The sequence below is a fragment of the Rhamphochromis longiceps genome, linkage group LG16, assembly GCF_057381845.1.
Source record: "Rhamphochromis longiceps isolate RC_006_pf linkage group LG16, R_longiceps_female_GT1.1, whole genome shotgun sequence".
Lineage (NCBI taxonomy): Eukaryota > Metazoa > Chordata > Actinopteri > Cichliformes > Cichlidae > Rhamphochromis > Rhamphochromis longiceps.
In genome coordinates, this window is record NC_140572.1 from 30,266,814 (window position 1) to 30,286,357 (window position 19,544).

A 19,544-nucleotide genomic window follows, 5' to 3' on the forward strand; every position below is an offset into this window, starting at 1 on the left:
GAATGAAACGAGACAACTACGAGCACCAACAGACTAGACCTGACTCTGTGTGACAGCATGCTTTGAGCCAAGTTCAAATAAGGTTTAATGCCATAAAAACCTAAATTGATCTTTACAGTTACATTTTAACAAAATCTGAAATCAAATATTCCAAAATGAAAAGTGTAATTACACTATACACAGAAGAGCTTTTACTCCTATTTTACAAGGGAAACTATTGAAACAATTTTGAGCAAGCAGAAATCAAACTGGGTACAATCTGCAGTTACAAAAAATGAAATCAAAGCAATCTAACCATCAGCTGAAATATGACATTTATCTACATGATATTTCTTAACAAACACCAAAAAATAAGGTACAGTATACTTGATAGAGTTCTCTGGAAAAATTAGGATAATCTGACATCATATACTTTGAAACCATAATCAATAAACACGTTTAGTTTTACACATTAACACACAGCATTTGCACAAAGGAGCAGAACCAAAACATCAACATAGATCAACTCCGAGTTAAGTTCCTTATCGTACACCTCACCTCATGTATAAGGTGATGGAATCATTTACAGCTGAAGTGGAAAGACATGAGATACATCCAATAAAATGACGCTAACAGAAATGTATTCTTTGTCTTTAGTGGCACATGCCCTAACCTAAAAACCCTGGGTATCTCCAGATAACAAAACTCATGCCGTTTAAAATCCGAATGGTTTTTAACAAAAGCTTTAAAAAAAAAATTGAGTGATTTCTGAGTCGAACACATTACACCATGTACTACAAGACTGAATGTTATCCACTTTTACACAAAGTCAGCCAACTTAAGCCTGCTGTACTATTGGGAAATGTCTTATATTTCAAATTTAGTCCCTCTTCTCATTAAAATTGCAGATGGATTTTGTACTTTTGCCTTTACCCCCACCTTTTTGTTTCTCCACTCTTGGTAAATGAAATTTCCCAGGCTAATTAAAGCCTATTAAAGACAGGTAATGTCAGGGCTGGTGGCAGAACCATGACAAAGTGCTGATAATTGTCTGCCAGACTCACTAAATCCACCTGTCCTGCAATTATTGCTTCCCCCTCCCCACCTCTCCTGACACATTAATCCACTGTGGGGCTCACTAGGCAGGCTGATGCCTCAAAGTGCATCCTGCAAACACAGATGTTGGATCTCAGACTAGTTTAGCATACACATGCCTTATGATAATTGTAGCAGAAAACCAACACATTTTAAGGCGCAAACAAGGCTGCAGCCATGTTAAGCTAGGATATGTGCCTACATACAGTTTGTTAGTAATGTATGATCATGCTCTAAAGTTTCTTATGCATTAGATTAGTTGGATGGACTTATTTTGTCATGAGCACTTTAGGAATTGGTTTGAATCAGTCAAGTCACTTGCTTTTAGTCCCCACAAAAGAACGATAACAGATCAGTTTTAAGACCATATTAATTATTCATTCCTTAATGAAATAATTCCATTGATCAAAATAATTTGAAGTAATAGAGACTGTCCTGTCTGTGTTCTGTTAACAGGTATAAATGGATGTTAGCGCCACTTCAAAGGCAATGATCATTTTGACTAATCATTCTTAATGCAGTGATCTTCCAAATGGGATTTCTTTTTTTCATTTTATGCCCTGTTGAATAGCTTTATTAATGTTTAGGTATTGTAATTGTTAACATTATTTAAAGTCCTGTCATATTTTGTCACATTACTATTTAAACAAGGTTCGAAAATTGTTTGAAAATGTTGGCAGGAGTGCAGCTCTTCCAGAAGCCAGCTACACGCTTCCAACTCAGCAGGGCTCCATGCCTATAGTCTAGCCTTGAAGGAAACATCTGGACAACATACTAATTATACCCGTGGTTTACAGAGAACATGTGTTGTTGTGATGTGGTGGATTCTTCCAGGGTTGGTAACTACCTTTTGAATCCCAAGCCAACCCCTAAAGCCAAGTCCCTGTACACCTAACTATCTGAAGTGTTAAACTTGTGTATTTGTGTAGTATATACAAAAGTTTCACCAAATCCCTCCAGTGTGCGTCCCTTCATAAGTCGCACTTCCTGCAACATGTCTCAGGTATTTAGGTATTTTGGGATAAGGAGTTTAGAGCTTGACATTTACATTATTTGAAGATAAAACAAAAGGCTGATGCAGACTAACAACTACTAGGTCACCCTGTTGAGGAGTAAGGTGTGTCACTGTGGTAGTTGTAGTCAGGGCATACCTTCTGGACCAGTTTATAGTCTACACTGTAAAAGGCTATATAGATGCATATGACTTTGAAGGGTTTTGAGCATAACCATGACACATGGCTCTGCGTCTGCTCCTGATAGCACACCTTGGATGGATCAAAGCTGCACAAGGCAGTCTTCTTGTTGCGATCCGTCTTCTCATATTCAATGCGACAGTTGAAAGATTTGGTGTCTTTGGTCTCCAGTGTGGACTGCTGGGCGATCTCAAACTCCACCACCTTGGAAGGTGGCACCAGGCTCACCGACACATTCCCCAGACCTGTGGAGTTGTGGCGGAAGTAAACGCTAAAGGTGCCGTTCCCATGGTCCACAATCTTTCCTGTGATCAGCAAGTTGAGTTTGACAGTCTTGATATTGGAGTGGAAGTCTCCCCAACCAAACATCTTTTTGAATTTGCCAGTCTTGACGATGGGTCTGCGTTTAGTTCTGGCCTGTGCGCCCTGAACATCTGTCTGGTTAGATAACCAGTCCCAAAAGTCCTCCATGCTGTGTAAATATGTCATTTCCCTTATGTTACTCTTGAACTCGGGGGAGCCCCTGGCAAACAAACGCAGGGGGTTGAGGATCCGTGGACTGGCCCCGGTGGGAGATATCTTCTGTTCATTATCGCTGTCCCTCCACTCGATGAGTTCTGTGACTCCTCCATGCACTTTCCTGCACGAGACCTTGATAGGAAACAGAACAGAGATAGATAGAAAAAACAATTAACCAACGTGAAAACCTTTGTGAAATGCAATTTCATTCATTCAAATTCATTGCTTGTTAACGTGACGTGTATAAGAAAGTTTTGACAAAACTCTGTGCAGTCATGTGAAAAGGGTAGATAGCAGCCAAGTGCTGCTAATAATAACTGATCGTTAGCAAGTGTGATCACCTCTATAAATACATTTTAGCAGTTTGTTGGTCTGGAGCATTCAGGTGTATCATAACACAATGCCACGATCTTCCCAGGAGTGCCAAATTCACCCCAAGGCCATCAAAACAGCCACAGCATCAGCTAAAGGTTGGTCCACTGTTTATGTTCACTTCTTAAGAGAACTGCATAAATGAATGCTCACAAAGCTCAATGAACTGAAGCAACACTGTAAATAAGAGTGGACCCACAATGCTGGGAGAGACTGATAAAGTTACACAGAAAACAATTACTTCAAGTTATTGTCCCTAAAGATGCTCATGAATCATGGGGTGTACTTAGTTTTTCTGATATGTTCTTTTTCAGATGGCAGTAGTGTTTTTATACACTTTCATTTAAAAGTGGCAGCCTCAAAGCCAGAAAGTTCTGGGTTTTAACTTCCTGTTCAGCTCAGGGACTTTCTTTGTGGAATTTGACTGTTCTCCTTGTGCTTGCATAGGTTTTTTCTGTGTGCTCTGGTTTCCTCAAAAATATTTATGCATGCTAGGTTAATTTGTGATTCTAAATTGCCCATAGGTGGGAATTTGACTGAGAATGGTTGTGTGTCTTTTGGTCTTATCCCTGTGATGGACTGATAGCCTGTCCAAGGTGTTCTACCTGTCACTCACTGTCAGCTAAGAGGCTTCCTCTACTACCCTAGTTGGTTAAGGGTTTAAGAAAATGGATTGATGGGTGTTCTTTAAAAACTTTCTATTTGGTAATTCTACATAGATGAATTCACATTCATTATACTTTGCTACTCTGCTTTGCATTTGTCTGTTTCACTGACATGTAGCAGAGCAGAGAAAGAGAAAGGTACATACACAAATAATGAAAAAAGCACAGAAAAGCAGCAAAGCTGCGGCTGTAGAGAGCTAAAATGATAGCGTGCATATAGACAACATGAGCCTATGAATAACTAATATGGTTAATGTTAGATAAACCGTACGCACGATTGCCAGTTCTGAAGAGCAACTTCCACCTCACAAGTTAACAGTAATAGGTTCTTGGGTTTGGTATGTATGAAGTTTCTGTGTTTTTGAGAATTGCCATTGGTATAAAGCAGATGGTAAAAACATTTACCCATAGAGTAAATATAAATAAATAATATTCACAAGGCGTCACCACAGAAGGTAGCTCCACATGTTTCATTTGGCAGATTTTTACACCTCCAAAAGGTTTGGGGCTCTTCCTGGAATCGGTTGCCAGCTAAAACTACTGCTCTAGGGGCAGTATGGACAATTTTCACATTCATCTTCTAGCATATCCTAAAATCCTTTGTTATAGATATTTATGAAATGATTCATTATGGGTTCATTAATAAAGAAAAGGGAAACAAACAGATATTCACAAATGAAATAAAGATTAAATACAGAAAATTCAACAGCAGCATCTCGTAGTATTGTAAACTCAGTAATAGAATACTGAAGATTATTACAGGTCTGTGCAAGAAGCTAAATAGCATTCACTGGACATCACTTAACAACAACCAAATAAATAAATAAATAGAAAATAATCATTAATATAAATATAGCATTAAAAAGTGCATGCACATGCAAATAAATAGCATGTAATACACTACTGCTAGATAGCAGGGGCACCACAGAAGGGAGGAAACAAGAAGTTTGTATTAAACTGAACACATGATGCACTGATGAACTCAAGCAGATTCTGATATTTAGAGTGCACAGATATTCCCATGGACTTCAGGGAAAGGTGAATCTAAACTTTAGCTCGCATCCACCTATAAACACTCTTCCACGGTAGTGTCATGAAGTACGTACGTATAAAGTGTATACGTATATAAAGTATAGTGCTAAGTGCTAATCCAGACGCAGCAATGAACCGTGATCCCTCCTTGTACCTCAAAGCCGTTTAGCTTTAGGAACGATTCCTGGTCCACTTCAGATAAAGCTTTAATAATTCACAGCAATAAGCTTAGCTAGTTTTATTAGTAATTAGTAGTGCTGGGTTTTCCCCGGGCCCAGTTATAGGGATCACTGAGAGAAGCAGATGTTGAAAGTACAGAGCAGCGGCTGCTTGAATTCTCACAGAGATGCTGCATACTATTTCCAGACTAATTATATTTTTGCTGTAAGCTGAACGGAGGCATATGTGTATAAAGCTAACAAACTAGGTCTGTCTAGCACAATTTGTTTTGTCACATATACCCAAACCTTTCCATCTGAAATGTAACAGGGCTACATTCACCTTAAGCTGTGCTGCTGTGTCTTATAATTACAGCTTTGCTTTACTGTGCTGCTTATGTCCGAGACTGCGGTAACACTTTAATGCCTAAAGCGGAAGGTAATGGCTCGCCTATCTGGATATGTAATGTTAAATCAATGGGTCTCCCACGGACAGTGAGCCCGGCCCATTTATCACCTCTCACAATGCTTAATTAAGACAGTTGCTCCCTGTAAACATGGATGAATGAGGCAACACTGTAATAATGCCCCTATGTGTAGTTCATCACATCCAAAGTAATTTAATCAACCAATTCCAGTGGCGTTATTCCCCACTGATACAGCCACTTAGTAATACCTTATGTGAGCTCAGCTGTTAATTTGATTTGACTCTTATAACATCACAACAGCAGATGATGCTAAGCATAAAATCTGCAGGCTCTCAATAGGAACATTTTTCCTCTGCTGTGAACAAGGAAGATTCGGCACTTGTCTTCCCGCCAGCTCAAACTGTTATATCTTTAACACGTTGGGTGTCATGCTGCGCGGCTTCAGAGGTGAAACCAAATTGTCTTTCTGCGTAAATCTCAGGTGTGCTTTGTATAGGATGATTATAATGGAAAAGAGAGAGGAGTTTAAGTATGATGAGCAACTGGGGAAATTGCTGTGACAACAAGGGGATCAGCAGAGGGATATCTAATACTTAAATGCCCCAAGAGAGATGAAGCACTAGGAACTTGAAAGCTGGCACTGACACATAGGCTTTGGTTTCTTTCTCTCTCGCTGCCTCCCTGCACAACCACAGCACCAACACACACTCGAGCACACCTTGTTCATTTAGGCAGCAGCGATGTCTCTTAAAACCGACTAAAGGATTCTGAGGTTTTGTACAAAAAAAAGGGGAAAAAAAGGCAAGGTCTGATGAAGGAGAATCTACAAAAGCTTAATTAAGATTTCTTAATCGGTGCTGCCGTGCTAGAGGCGTTTCAGGGCAACTTGAAACAAGACATTATTATGATAATAACTGTAGACTTATAGAGCTGAAAACACCAGACCTCATTTCAACAGCACAAGGCGCAGTGACTCGTGGCAAACATTACGGATATCTGCTAGTGTGGTTTAGCTTCTTCCTTTTCCTGCATGTCCTACATTAAAACACAAAGACATGCGTGAACTTCAGACACCCCGGCACAGATATCGCGCTTTTACACCACAGCAGTCAGTGTTCTATCTGCCCTATAAAGGACTATGTTTAGTGATACAGCAGTAAAGATAAAGGCCTTTGCACCAAACAGTTTCCTGGTAATTTTAATGTACATCCACCAAGATGAGCAAAAACAGTAAGGTATCACACAAGGTGCTAATAGCTGATATTTCCAGTTCACTATCAAATGTCATGCATAAAACACACGGTTCCTCTCTGAAAGAGCACCTTAATCACTCTCATTAGCTGAGCTAAGCCTTCTTTTTTAATAGACACTCCATCTTTAACGTTATAGTGACTAGAATTCTAAATTCAAATAAATAAAACACATTTGGACTGGTAAAAAATGTATATGTATATACATATATAATGTCAGGAGTAAAATGTTTATGCTTGTATATGTTTGCATTCAAAACAGCTTTTTTTTAGGAAATTATGGGGCCATATATAGTTTACAACCCACAATTAAATTTAAACGGTAAAAGACTGTTTAAGTAATGCATTCTTATACATAAAAAAGAATCAGCTACTTAGAGATCTATCAGTATTATCTACTTTATTCTATTTTGTTTTGAAAATGCTTAAATATCTCCAAAGAATACAGAAAAATACATTTTTAACTGAAAAACATTGCACATCCTGACTAAACATTTTTTTGTAACCGACTTTTAAGGACTCGTATTTTTGTCACAGGCTTACATTAAACTGTTAATATTGGCTGACAAGTGGCGATCACATTTTTCATATGTGCGCATTAATTTCCTGCATAAATGAACGGAAAAAAGGTTTTCAAAAATTAATCTTCAACCACATCCTCAAAGTACACACCCTAGTGTAGCTGTTGAAGACAGAGTGGAAAATACACATTTGTGCCTAAGTCAGAGTTGGGTGAATAGTCTATGAACCTCCAGCTTTTACGCTGCTTTGCATGCAGGACTACCTGTTTTTACTGTGTGTAAAAGTGCATTGTTATTATTACAGACATGAACATCTGTGGCTTTTATTTTTCACCTGTCATTTCTACACCTCGGGGGCCTTTTCTTACAGAACCATGCATAAATAGGCAATTCAATCTAATGTTGTGGCAATCAGTACAATCAAGAGCTTTTCATGAAACTTACATCCTGACAGTAGCTTGAGCAGCAGCGAACCACACAGCGAGTCAGGATGAATCAGCCTCGACATTCATCTGTAACGAGCATTATGGAGCTGGCTGCCTGCTTGTCCCGTGGGTAGACATATCTTTTAGAGGCTTGACATAAAGGTAATTGCCATAGTGACCAGAACTAGCCTCTAGAAAGTTATTAAGAAACCAGTGACATCTGGCTTCTGGATCATCTAAAGAGATGCCGTTAAAATGCATTTGGAGAGAGAAGCTGGTGGCAGTGTGTTTGGTTGTGATGGGTTCTGGTCCACGGGCAGGTCTACAGCTTTTGTACTTTGATGGTGACCAAATCTTTCACAGCCTTTCACAACTGACAATGTGGCCAACTCATGATCTGAAGTCTGCTTTTCTGTTTCTGTTTTGGTTTTTAAATCACATTTTTGCTCAGGAAATGAAGTTGATACAGAGGCAAGCTAAACTAATCTGTTTCTGGGTTTTCCATAGCTGATTTTTTTTTTCCCAGTGCATAAGGCTGAGATATGCGTCTGGGGAAAATTGGTTTCAGGCATCTTTCTCACAATAAACAAAATGGGCAATTAACCTGCTCATCAGTGCAAACCGAGCAGTTCCAATGATGCACTCGACTGTTCTTCATGGATTTATCTGTGCAAATTGACCTCACTTTGGTGGTGAAATTCATTTCTCTGCTAATTTTCTGTGTCTGAAGCTTCATTAACTTGATGCGCTTCCACATAGTAAAAATCTGGACACCCCACAAAAATTGCACCGCCTTCGCCACTGCCTTTCGTAATACTTACCCAGCTCTATTGCGACGAAACACCTGTCATATTAGGAGCTGCTCAGCCAGTGCTGCTAGCATTAGACCAAAAAAAAATGTAGCAGAGCTGGATGGACTGCAGACTCTTGCTTTCAAACATTCAACATGACAAGTAGCATCTTTCAGATTAAAACTATTCTCAGCCTGCAATCGTCTGCGCAAAGTCCTTCCTTAGCCATCTTCCTCCTGATGTTACAGGGCATATCATTTGTAATGATTTACACCCAGAGCCGGTTCCATGAGAGGAGGCCCTGGAGGCGCTAAAGCAGCCCACAGAGAGAGTCTACATTCTGCTGAAGAATAGATTGGTGCTCAGATCGCTGGGACAGCCTCACGCTCCAAACCCATCACTTTTAATCAGAGGCCGTCCGGGGAATCACATGGCAGGTGCTTCAGCACTGTGGTGGATCGTAACAGCAAATCGACACACCGGGGGCAGCTTACCAATCACAGGAGGCTACAGTTAGTGAGTGAGTGTGCATGTAGCATATCTGCTACCCCCCAGTATAATCCTTTAGGCCATTACCACCTGACCTCTGTGAAAATGAGACAGACTACAGCCTCTAGTGTCATGACATTCCTGCAAAAGATGTTATAGATCTCAATTTTAATTCATCTTCAGCATACACAGCTCACATTATTTGTGGTGAAAATATATTGGTACAATTGGTGCCGAGTAGAAATTCAGTGCATTTCTTTAGTGGTTACATTTCTGTGTAGTATATGATTTTCATACTGACTGTAAAGACACTCCTTTAACCACTGCCGTGTATTTACAGAAGGCCAGTCTGTGGCTGTCTACACATTCTGTACAAGTGTTGACGATGAGGAGAGGGCAGGAAGACAAGCTCAAAAAGACGTGATGCTGATGTTTTCATTTCTATAATCCCAGCTGTATCGCTAGCTCTGTATCTACACACTCATCGCTTCTCCTTCTTACTGTTGACAGATTTGCCCGAAACATAGAGGATCATCGCATCGCTATCATAATATGTAACAAGTCCGCTGGCGCTATCAGGATATTCGGTGGATGGGCGAAGAGGCATATCTATGAGTAAAATAAAATCCAACTTTGGTGCTTGAGCACAGAGATAATAATAAGTATGAATATTGGATTTCTTGCTTCGCACAAAATATGTATTGAAACCTTGTTGATTTAATTGCAAGAAAAAAATCCGATGTGTGTGACTTTGCAGATTGTTATGGTGCGTTTCTCCATGTTGGCTTGAAGCAAAGAGAAAAGGCAAACGCAGGCACCCAGCCACATAGAAATCCTTGTTAGTTTTAGGTTGGATCTTTTCTAGCCGTGCAATATTTAATGGAGCGTAACTAAAGCCTAAAATTTGAGAGGCATGTGAAAAGAGAAAAATTGTTACAAATTGAGAGCTTTGTGTGCAAAAAGCAGCAGAAAGAAACATAATATATCTGATTGCTTTTCCCAAAAGTTGGATGCATATTTTCATCTATTAAAAATATTACACTTAGTTTTCAGGCTCGCCCCTCCGCCCACCTTTTTTAGGAAGTTAGGAAGAATTGCAGCTGTTGCTTAGACCTTCTGTTGTGTGTTACATCACTGAATATTAACTACTTGAAGCCATTTTTCAGAAATTATCTATGAAGACAGCAGAGGATGAGGGTTAATGTCTTAGAGCCGACATCAGCGAGCATTCATCTCAGTGAGAGACACTCTTATTTCCACTACTTGCAATGCTGTTGATCTAAAGCTGACCTTGACCCTAAACCTCTTTTGATGAAAAAAAGAAAGGGTAATATGTCTCAAAAGAGAGCAACTCCAACACCTGCCCACATTCATCTTCAAAAAAAATTCCAAGTATGCCGAATTTAAAGCAGTAGAGTTTGTCTCCAGTCAAGTCCTATTTTGCTTTCACACAAATACAGTGCAACAAATCTGGCCTTGTTGAGTTATTATAGCATCTAAAGCATATTGAACCCAGATTTATTATTTGTGCCTGTTTGCATGCACACGTTGTGGCAAAACATTATCTGACAGCTCATGATGTCACTCGGGGCTGCTTGCAACCTATGATTAGCATAAATTATAGCACGTAATATAACCCTCCTTTGGCTAGCATAAATCATACGATGTGAGCCATTAGTCATGTTAAAAGTGTCAGCGTTGTTCTTGTCTGGCTCGATCACACAATCCTCTCTTTTTCCTCTGCATCTGAAATGACAATGACCGAAACGTCGCCTCGCCTCAACTCTTTTGGACATTTACTATTGCCACCTATTGCCCTGCAGGAGACAATGTACCAGGCAGTCCAAATAATACACAATTGCTTCTCCCGCCGTGTCGTTGTGGAAACATGCTTCAGCGACTCCTGTTAAACTGAACAAATTACAGGAAATTACACCACCGTTAGCTCGGGCCTGTTATACTTTGATTGCGATGAGAGGCAGAGCCTGTCCTGTTAGAGCCTGCCATGCCAAGAGACGCATTATGTCTGCTCACTTGTCTGACCTTTTGCTTGCAGCCACTGTAAAGCCGTATTTAAGGCTATGAATTATCTGTTATCTGTCAATGCATTTGACAACAGAAATCACAAAATTTCTGTTCAATATAATGCAGGGCGTGTCATTCATGTGGGGGGGGAAAAGGTCATCTTGCTATGAAGTGTATTTCATGTGTAAGTCAGTTTCAGTAAGAGTTCATTTAACTTCCTACCAGATCCAATATATTTGTTTTCTTTGGGTAAAATTGTTCTTAAGACTTCTTTATTTAAAAAATTACATTTTTGGGAGGAGCCTGTGTGTGTGTGTGTGTGCATGTGTGTGTGTGTGTGTGTGTGTGTGGGGGGGGGGGGGGGGGGGGGGGGGGGGGGCATCACAACCTTCAAATCTTCAAATTAACTTAAAACTGGATTGAGCAAAAAATGCTTTAAAATACTTAAAATATGACATTTGATTACCTTTTACAGATGTTTGCAGCTGTAAAAATGTGGAAACCCACATGATAAGTTTAGGATGAAATAGACGTTTACATGCAGTGACTTTAGCAGAATAATAACACATAAACTTTGACTCTGTAGTTCAAAAGACAATGAAAATCATCATCATCTTGCTATAAAATACTCAGTATCAATTAAAATGCATTCTGACAGTTTGTTAATTAACTGCATGAGACACGGGGGTGAAAATGGGATGTTAGTGAGCATGGCTCGGTGTGGAAACTTTGAATTCAGCGATGATGTCAGGTGTTTCCAAAGTGTTAACAAAGATCCCACCAAGAGAGAAGAGAGAGAGAGTGACGGGAGGCTCTGGGAAGAGAGCCTCCAGGTAATCTGGATACTAGTGTTATCTCGCCACCTGCCACATATGACAGCTGCAAAGCCCTGAACACTTCACTTTTAGGCAGACGTTACCTTTCAACGCATCATCAGTTTCATAATCCCCTTACATGGTCAGAGCGCCAACTTCTGTGCTGGCTCCTGACACCTGCCACGCACCTCCGTATGCCTGATAGCTGATAGGGATTGAGAAGGATAATACCACAAAGCACATTGGACTCAGTGTAATTACCATTCTCTTGACTGGTTTTAACACCTTATACTTCGTACGACAATGGTAGCTGTGCTTGTAAAACTGCTCAGCTTAAGGAGGCATGGCGTGTTGTTGTTAAATTAATACTTCAAAGTTCTACTTTTAGGTTTTTTTCTGCTTTCATCTCAGGAAGACGAAATCTAAATGTTTCTCTCTCTGAGCTCCTTTTCTGTGAGCGTGCGACAACCCCAGTTTTACATTTTCTCCTCTTCAAATCCGCGCCGTGAATGATAGGAGTGTTTTATTCCAAAATGTTTTTGCTTGATTTGCTCAAAAGCACGTCCGCTAAATTTGACAGAGCAAAATGTTTCTGTTCTCCGAGCAGATTGCGCCGTGGCTGATTTCACAGAAACAGGGCTCTTTGAAGAAGAAACAAGAGTTGGAAAGACGTTGCTTCCTTTTTCCTCTGAGTAGCTGTGAAGACAGGTACTTCACAAGAAATATACAAAGACAGAGGGGAGCTGACAGTGCTTTGTTATGGCTGAAAATGACATGTTGAAAAAGAAAAGGGGGCTCAAAGCTTGGAGGCAGAGGAGGAAATGCAAAACTGAGAATAATCAGAAGGGAGATTTATTGTACTTATTCTATAGCTGTCACACTTTTCCTTTAACAGAAAGGCAATACAGTTTTAATTAAAGAGGTCAATCATTTCTCAGAGCTTTGACATGAAATGTGATTGCCTTCTCCAAGAACCACACAGACGGTAATTAACAACTTCTTATGTCAGAGTTTTCAGGAAATTTGAAAATATTTAAAGAAGAAACATCGCCTGTTAAGTCACGATTTCGTGTGATTGCAGTGTGGTAGCTGGTAGACGTAGTGTTAATGTAAATATTTGACTAATTAAAAGAAAAAGTGGCACCGTGGCATCATACTCCATCCCCTCTCTGGATGCGGGCAAAATTTCTTCTTCTCTCCATAAACTGATTGCGACATTTAGTTTTGTTGCAGCACGGCAGTAAAGAGCAATACAGACAACAGTCTTCAAAACACTGGCGCTGTGCATCAGTGAGTGCTGGATGCTTCTGACACTGCAGAGAGGTAATGACAATGCTATAAGGTAGCAGAGCCTCTAGATCTAACACCGCCTCGGGCTGCACATCGCCCATAAAAATTCATAGCTGTGGACCAAGATCAGGAAACTCAACATCATATTAAACATAATGTTTCCTGCACCACTAGAGAGGCTCTGCACTTCATCCTAAACAGTTCACATCCCACGAGCAGCTAGCGGGAAAATAGCCGTGCAGCTTATAATTGTTTGACTAAAGTCTTTAATGGGCCATACCGTGGCGTGATTAGGCTTATTGTCAAAGCAAAGGGCAATTGTGTCATAGCTATCAATCATTTGGAGCTTCTTTCTCTTCATTTCAAAACCTTTATCATGGATTTATTGCCGGTACAAACACAATTATGACTGATGATTGGGAAAGGAGCAGGCTGTGGGGCTCAATACAGTCAGAAGAACCTGTAGTGGCTGCGAGCTACATTTGAGGGATTTCATTCGGAGAAGCGACAACCTTTTCTTCAGAGGTCTGAGACAACATACAAGTTGAGGACTGAAAATGCCACGGACAGTATTGTTTATGAGGGATTATCTAGTCAGGCCTCCTGGCTAGAAAGATTGTGACCCCAATATGAGCACAGATACAGATCAGCTCCATGTAAGCTCCAAAATGATTCCTGGAAGGCAGCGCATGCATACAAGGCCCCTTCACTCTGTCAATCCAATGTTTAATCACTTCCACAGAAATTTCTACTGGTCTGCCAGACGTGTTCTCTCATATTTTTTTTTCTCTCTCCACCCAATTTCTCTGGTGGGGTTTTGAAGACTTAAGTTCCACTCTTTTTTTTCTCCCTTTCTTACAAGGCAAATCCTGGGAGAGGTTGATGTGAAGACCAGGCAGAGCAGGGATGTGAAGAATATAAACACATTTTTTTTTTTTTATTGTCCAGAGGGAAAGGGAGGTGCAGGGGGTTGGGCGGTGGGGTCTGTAAAAGAGACGAGGACCTTATCACAGCCCAGCAGCTCTGTAATTCGCCGCCATGATAAAGTGGCAGCGCGGAAAACCTTACAAGGCTGGCACAATCCAAAGACGGATTAGGTTTTTCTGACATAAGCTTCCTGAAAAACTAATCAATCAGCCCATGCAGTATTATCAGAAGCGTGAGATTAAAGAGCTGCTCCTAATCCCCCCACTGTACATTTTATTACACTTCCCAGTGTTAGTTGCCTTTAAATATACAATAAATAAATAATAAAACCAAACCTAATTGAGCATGGGGAAGGGGAAAAGGGTTAAAGAGCCCTTAGAGATGGATTTTATGTAGAATTTGTGTTTTGTTATGAAGACAGGGATAAAACTGTTGTCCTTGCCAGAACCCTTTCTGCCTTTGAATAGAGCATCACTGTCTCACTCTACCACTGCAGAGAGGGGGGGGGGGACACAACTAGGGGGAAAATCCTCTGGCAGAATTTTACAGCAATATCTGTGTCTAAAATATCTGATTGTTTGTAACAAAGACTTTTTTAAATATTCGCCTGACCAAATAAGTAAACACATGTTTTTAAATAAATTATTAACTGTAGAAAATTAAGGCTAAATCCTTTGGGAAATGACTCGTAATCCCTTAAATCACTGCACATCAAAGTTGCAGGGATGAACTCCAAGCCTGGCGTGATCTGGAGTACAAGACGCATTCAGCTTACTAGTAACCAGCTAAGCTTCGTCTCGCTGGTGCGTCACACCCATCTTTTAAGACGTTCTTGTCTTCCGCGCTCAGTTCAACCCTGGGTGGTGTTTTCGGTAACGGAAAAGGCAGCAATACATCTAACGCTGCGACTGATCCTCTTGGCATGGGCCATATAGATGCTGTGTTGTGACATAATATTGCCAGAGGAGCTCTCACCCTGGCAAAAAGACATAAAGGCGTAATAGACTTTGTCAACGTCTCCTAACACTTAATCCCAAGCAGAGTTGAAAACCCCACTTTCCCTGCGTGCAGTCTCTGGTATAGACGTAGGGCAGGACGGGCTGAGATGGCAGAGAGCATGGCTCTCAAATATGTTTTATCTTCATCTACATTGTTCTGCTGTCATTGCACAGAGGATAACTGCAGCAGATGTCAGGGGGAAGAATGGATTCTCCCAGGATGGCTTTGACCCTCTTATTTGTCCCTGGGGCATGGCACAGATGCTGGGTCCAGGGTTACATTTTCACCGTTTGATTCATGTTCTAAGCGCTTTTTAATTGAATGTGCATGTGACGAGCGATGGGAAAAAAAAGTGTGATTTTATCTGGGGGTCTTTGAGGATTTGGACCACTTTTTCAAACTCTGGATTTTTACTTAAAACAAGAAGCTTAAAAATTTCATATCAAGGGGTTTAAGTGTCCTGCGTGCAATCCTCTATCACAGAATGCTTCTCGGGTTCAAAATCTGGCCTTGCGCTGATGGGCGTTATCCTTGTGCATCTTTTCAGTGGTTCATACACTAACAAAAAAGAAATCTTATTCATACATCATGATATATTGCAGCACTTATTCCATTCCTTTGCTGAGGGTCAGATATTTGGGATTTTTTTGAACCTAAGAAGGTAGGGTAATATTGATAACGGCCACTACATCCCCAGTCAGACATTGGTGAATCTGTTGGGAGGGAAGCTACTGAGGCATACAAAGAGAGCCTCTCCAGGGAGGCAGTCTGTCTCTCTCTGGAGGCACAGCTCCCAGAAGGCACAGGGCTGATTACAACCGCAGCCAAAGCAGACAGCACTTTGCTGCTGCAGCTGCACAGTTGAAGGCTATCTTTAAAGAGGTCCTCTTTGAGGATGGCACAGATGTGAAGAACTTCTTCGATCCCATGGCATTTTCGGTGCAAGTTTGATCATGGCAAGAATCCATAAAGCAAGGATGAAAACGCTAATACCCTCGCTGTATTCAACTATCTATAGGGGACAACATCACGATATGATGGGGGTGGGGAAAGGGCAGGAAAGGCCTTTATACTCCCCAAAAGCTCATGAACTTTCTTCCGAGTGCTTGCTGCATTAAAACCTGAACTAGACTACAGAAAGATTACGTCTAGAAGCTTAACACAATCATTCTCTGGTAAATACTAAATAATTTTCTTTGGATTAACAGGGACATCACCGTTATCATCAAGCTTTTAAAATCCCTGGGTTTTTCAATTTCCATCTATTGTTCTGCGTTGTCTTGAAAGGGGAAAAAGTAATAATAAAAAAAGAACTCTGGCCCCAATTTGAGAGCAAAGACACTTAAAACAGGTTAGGGGTTCAACACAGACGTCTAATGATTCCAGTGATCACCAAAGGTGCACCTGAAGGGATGAAGAGGCAGGTTGCACTTTCAGATGAGCTGTGATTGAGAGAAGCAACACACCCAAGGACATAATACTGAATATAAACACTGAAAGAAAAGAATATTTAAACTTTGCAAACCAGCACAAAAATTAATAGCATATTTTATAAAATATCTTCAGTAGATTTTTTTTTTACCTCGGTAATTCTGTGTCTCTATTTAGAATATTACCTAATTGTTAATTCTAACCTATTACCTTTTGCAACACTCTGCTTGTAATGTAAAATTTCCATAGCTGAGAAAGCTGATGGTCTTACAAAAAGCCACAATATCAAATAGAAATAATAAACTCAGATGCTTTTATGGTAATTAACTGCATATTGTAGAATACATGATGCGCATTAAAGCAAAGCTGGAGTCTTTCCAGGATTACTAAATGCATTATGTTTGCATTATGTTATTCATTGTGTTTGTTTTTACCATATTTTTCAGTGGCTACAGAAAAGAAAGAAATGATGCCATTTCTAAGGGTATTAAATTATTTACTATTTTATGGATTTAAAAAAAAACACATGAAAAGTATTTCACTGAATAGTGTGCGAGCCCTGATAACATAAAACAATTAAGCTTATCCCTGTAAGACTGAATGAGGAGTTCTGCTCGGCAAATGAATTTGCTCCTGATGACTGTGCCAAATAAAATTTCATGCCAGGAAATTATTCCGTTTGGCACAATGTGGAGATAGACAAGTCTTGCACAGCTGCGTGATAAGGATCCACATAAAAGACAGGCCAACAAAACAAATATAAGCAAAAGAAGTTTAAACCATTACCTAGAGTGAAGAAATAATTATCTCGTAAGAGTCCTACAGCATAATAAAAATGCTTCATCTCTACTTTTTCGCAGTCGGAGACATGCTTCTGCATAATTAGCCTCTTTTCATTCACTCATCTCACTCCTCACCTGGTGCAGGAGGAAAAACAACAAGAATGTTTGCAGAGGACTCATCTTCAACGACTTGTCGACTTATTCAAGATGAGCGGGGATTAAATCCTCTCTGGAAGATTTGGAGAGGTGAAGACGCTCATGGCACTGAAACATCGCTATGATCACCTGCAAGAAAGAGAGAGGGGGGGAGAGAGAGAGAGAAAAGTGGAAATATTTACGTCGTTAAATCATTTAAAACGTCTCTTTTTAATTTGGAAATACATCAAAGATGGAGGCAGTGAATTATTCAAGAAATATGCTAAACTTTTCCTTACCGTTTCGTAAAGGCAATACCTCACTTATTTCGGTAAGGCGGCTGGGATCATCCTCTCTCAGTCCACGTTCAGCAAAGAGACCTAAAATCCTCTCAAAACGTCTCTCAGGATGTCGAGGTACTTTCCCCCGAGCAGCTGGGACTCTTTGGCTCGTCTGTAGTAGTGAAGCGCCTACATTAAGCAGTTCAGATGTAACAACGCTCCTCTAAGTTTAGAATCCAGGCAAAGCGAAATAAACTGTGGACTATATTTTCCCTTACTCAATCCGGAGCAATGTTGGTCTTAAGTTGTCAGTATGCGCAGTAAAACACAGCCAAGCGTGCCCGTATCCCAGTGCCAGGACTGCAGTCAGACAGACAATAGTCAGCTCGCTGTCTTCGCTTTTAGGCTCTGCTTGATTTCAGTGCGCAAAATCCTCTTCTGCGCGTCTGGAGACTCCAAGGTCGGCGCGCATCCGTTCAGAGACTCAGACCTAAAGATGTACCTTAGAAGTCTTACTCTCTCCATCTAAGAGACAAGTAAAAGCTTGATGTCACCGTTGTCCGGTTTTGTTCATCATAGCGCGCACGTGTTTAACCCCTTAACGTTTAGATGCTTCATCGCAGAGAACAGTTATGCCGTGATTTTCGTTGGAAGTTTTGTGTGATGACTCGAATGCGTACATGTCCAGTTATATAAGAGTGCATGCAAGCCGTGTTTAGCAGAATGTATAGAAAAGCCTTTAAAATCGTTGCATGTATTAAACCCATCTTGCAAACGCAAGATGTGTGGACATTCCTGTTTGCATCGTGCAGCTAAAAGCACAGCAACCAGAGACACTTATTCTTCTGGAAAGTCAGCTGATGCTGCAATCCTGACCACAAAGTGCAGGCAACAAAAGGTCAACCGCTGTGCAAGTACAGAGGGGTGATAAATGAAAACACACAACAAAAAGTTTCTTAGGCGTTGAGCCATCACATGATGCCAAAACATCTTTGGCACTGAATGTGCACATCTCCAAAAACTCCAGTGGAGGGATGAAACAACCTTTTTCTAAAAGATGTTTTAAAGATGGCGGTGGAGTGGAAAGGAGCGTTAGGTGTGTTTCGATCGGTCGATTTTAAAGTCCACAGCTTACACATTGCAGATCATTTTCATATCAATCTAACCGCTTGTTGACCCTCATCTGGAAGAGACCACTCCCACCTGAGTAGAAATCTTGCATTAGAGAATAAAAAGGTAATCGCTCATGATAACTTTGTATTGATTAACAGTGATTTTCTGTAAAAGCACAAATGGAACCAGACCGCAGAGCAAAATCCTTCAACTGTTAAATAGAGCTGCGGAGTGTCCTCCTCACTGCTGGGGCCCCGTGGCTGTGCAAGCAGATTTTCTACAGTGACTAGTATTGGTTTAGCGATTCTTTTGAATTTGGCGCCATCATGTGGTTAAAGCGAAAAATGTCGCTTTACAGAAAAGGCTGCAGCAGCAGAGTAGAGGTGAAATTAGTTTGTACTAAAAGCATCAGTTTGTATCTTTTCATTTCAACTAGCGAATATTTGAATTTATTAAAATTTCTATGTAAACATGAATGCGTGACAATTATTTTGACAAGAGAAGGTTTGTGCTTGAGAAGTTAAAGTCCAAATATGAAGGTGAAAGAATGAAACCCAGTAAGAGCAGATCAGCACAATATGTTGCTGAGTAAGCCATCAAGGCAGTATCAGATCAGTGTGATTGTATCACCTTATATTACTTTCTTTTCTATCCCACAAACAGACTTTATGCATGCATACACACTCACACTATGTTTTAGTCGTGCTATAGGCTAAATCTTATTTAGCCGTATACAAATGAGCTGGATTTTTGTCAAGAAAAATTCTTACATTAAAATGAAACATGTACTTCTAAATTGTACACTGAATACCTGGTGTCAGGTGTATTA

At 40.4% G+C, this 19,544-nt stretch overlaps 1 protein-coding gene across 1 annotated transcript; it reads right to left on the reverse strand.

Moving 5' to 3' along the window:
* Window positions 1-203: 203 nt before the first annotated feature.
* Window positions 204-18,046, reverse strand: LOC146651412 (neurexophilin-2-like). Its single transcript, XM_085384391.1, has 3 exons — window positions 17,621-18,046; window positions 17,322-17,471; window positions 204-2,918 (listed from the first exon to the last, which is right to left on the reverse strand). The coding sequence occupies exons 2-3, from the start codon at window positions 17,364-17,366 to the stop codon at window positions 2,172-2,174; spliced, it is 792 nt and encodes a 263-aa protein (XP_085240517.1). The 5' UTR covers window positions 17,367-17,471; window positions 17,621-18,046; the 3' UTR covers window positions 204-2,171.
* Between the last annotated feature and the right edge of the window lie 1,498 nt (window positions 18,047-19,544).

What these genes read in the sequence shown, in the direction of transcription:
- LOC146651412 (XM_085384391.1), bottom strand. Translation starts at nt 17,366, where the DNA reads ATGAGTCCTCTGCAAACATTCTTGTTGTTTTTCCTCCTGCACCAG. An exon ending in TGTTTTTCCTCCTGCACCAG is followed by an intron (nt 2,919 to 17,321) that starts GTGAGGAGTGAG and finishes TTTCCTATCAAG; the next exon opens with GTCTCGTGCAGGAAAGTGCA.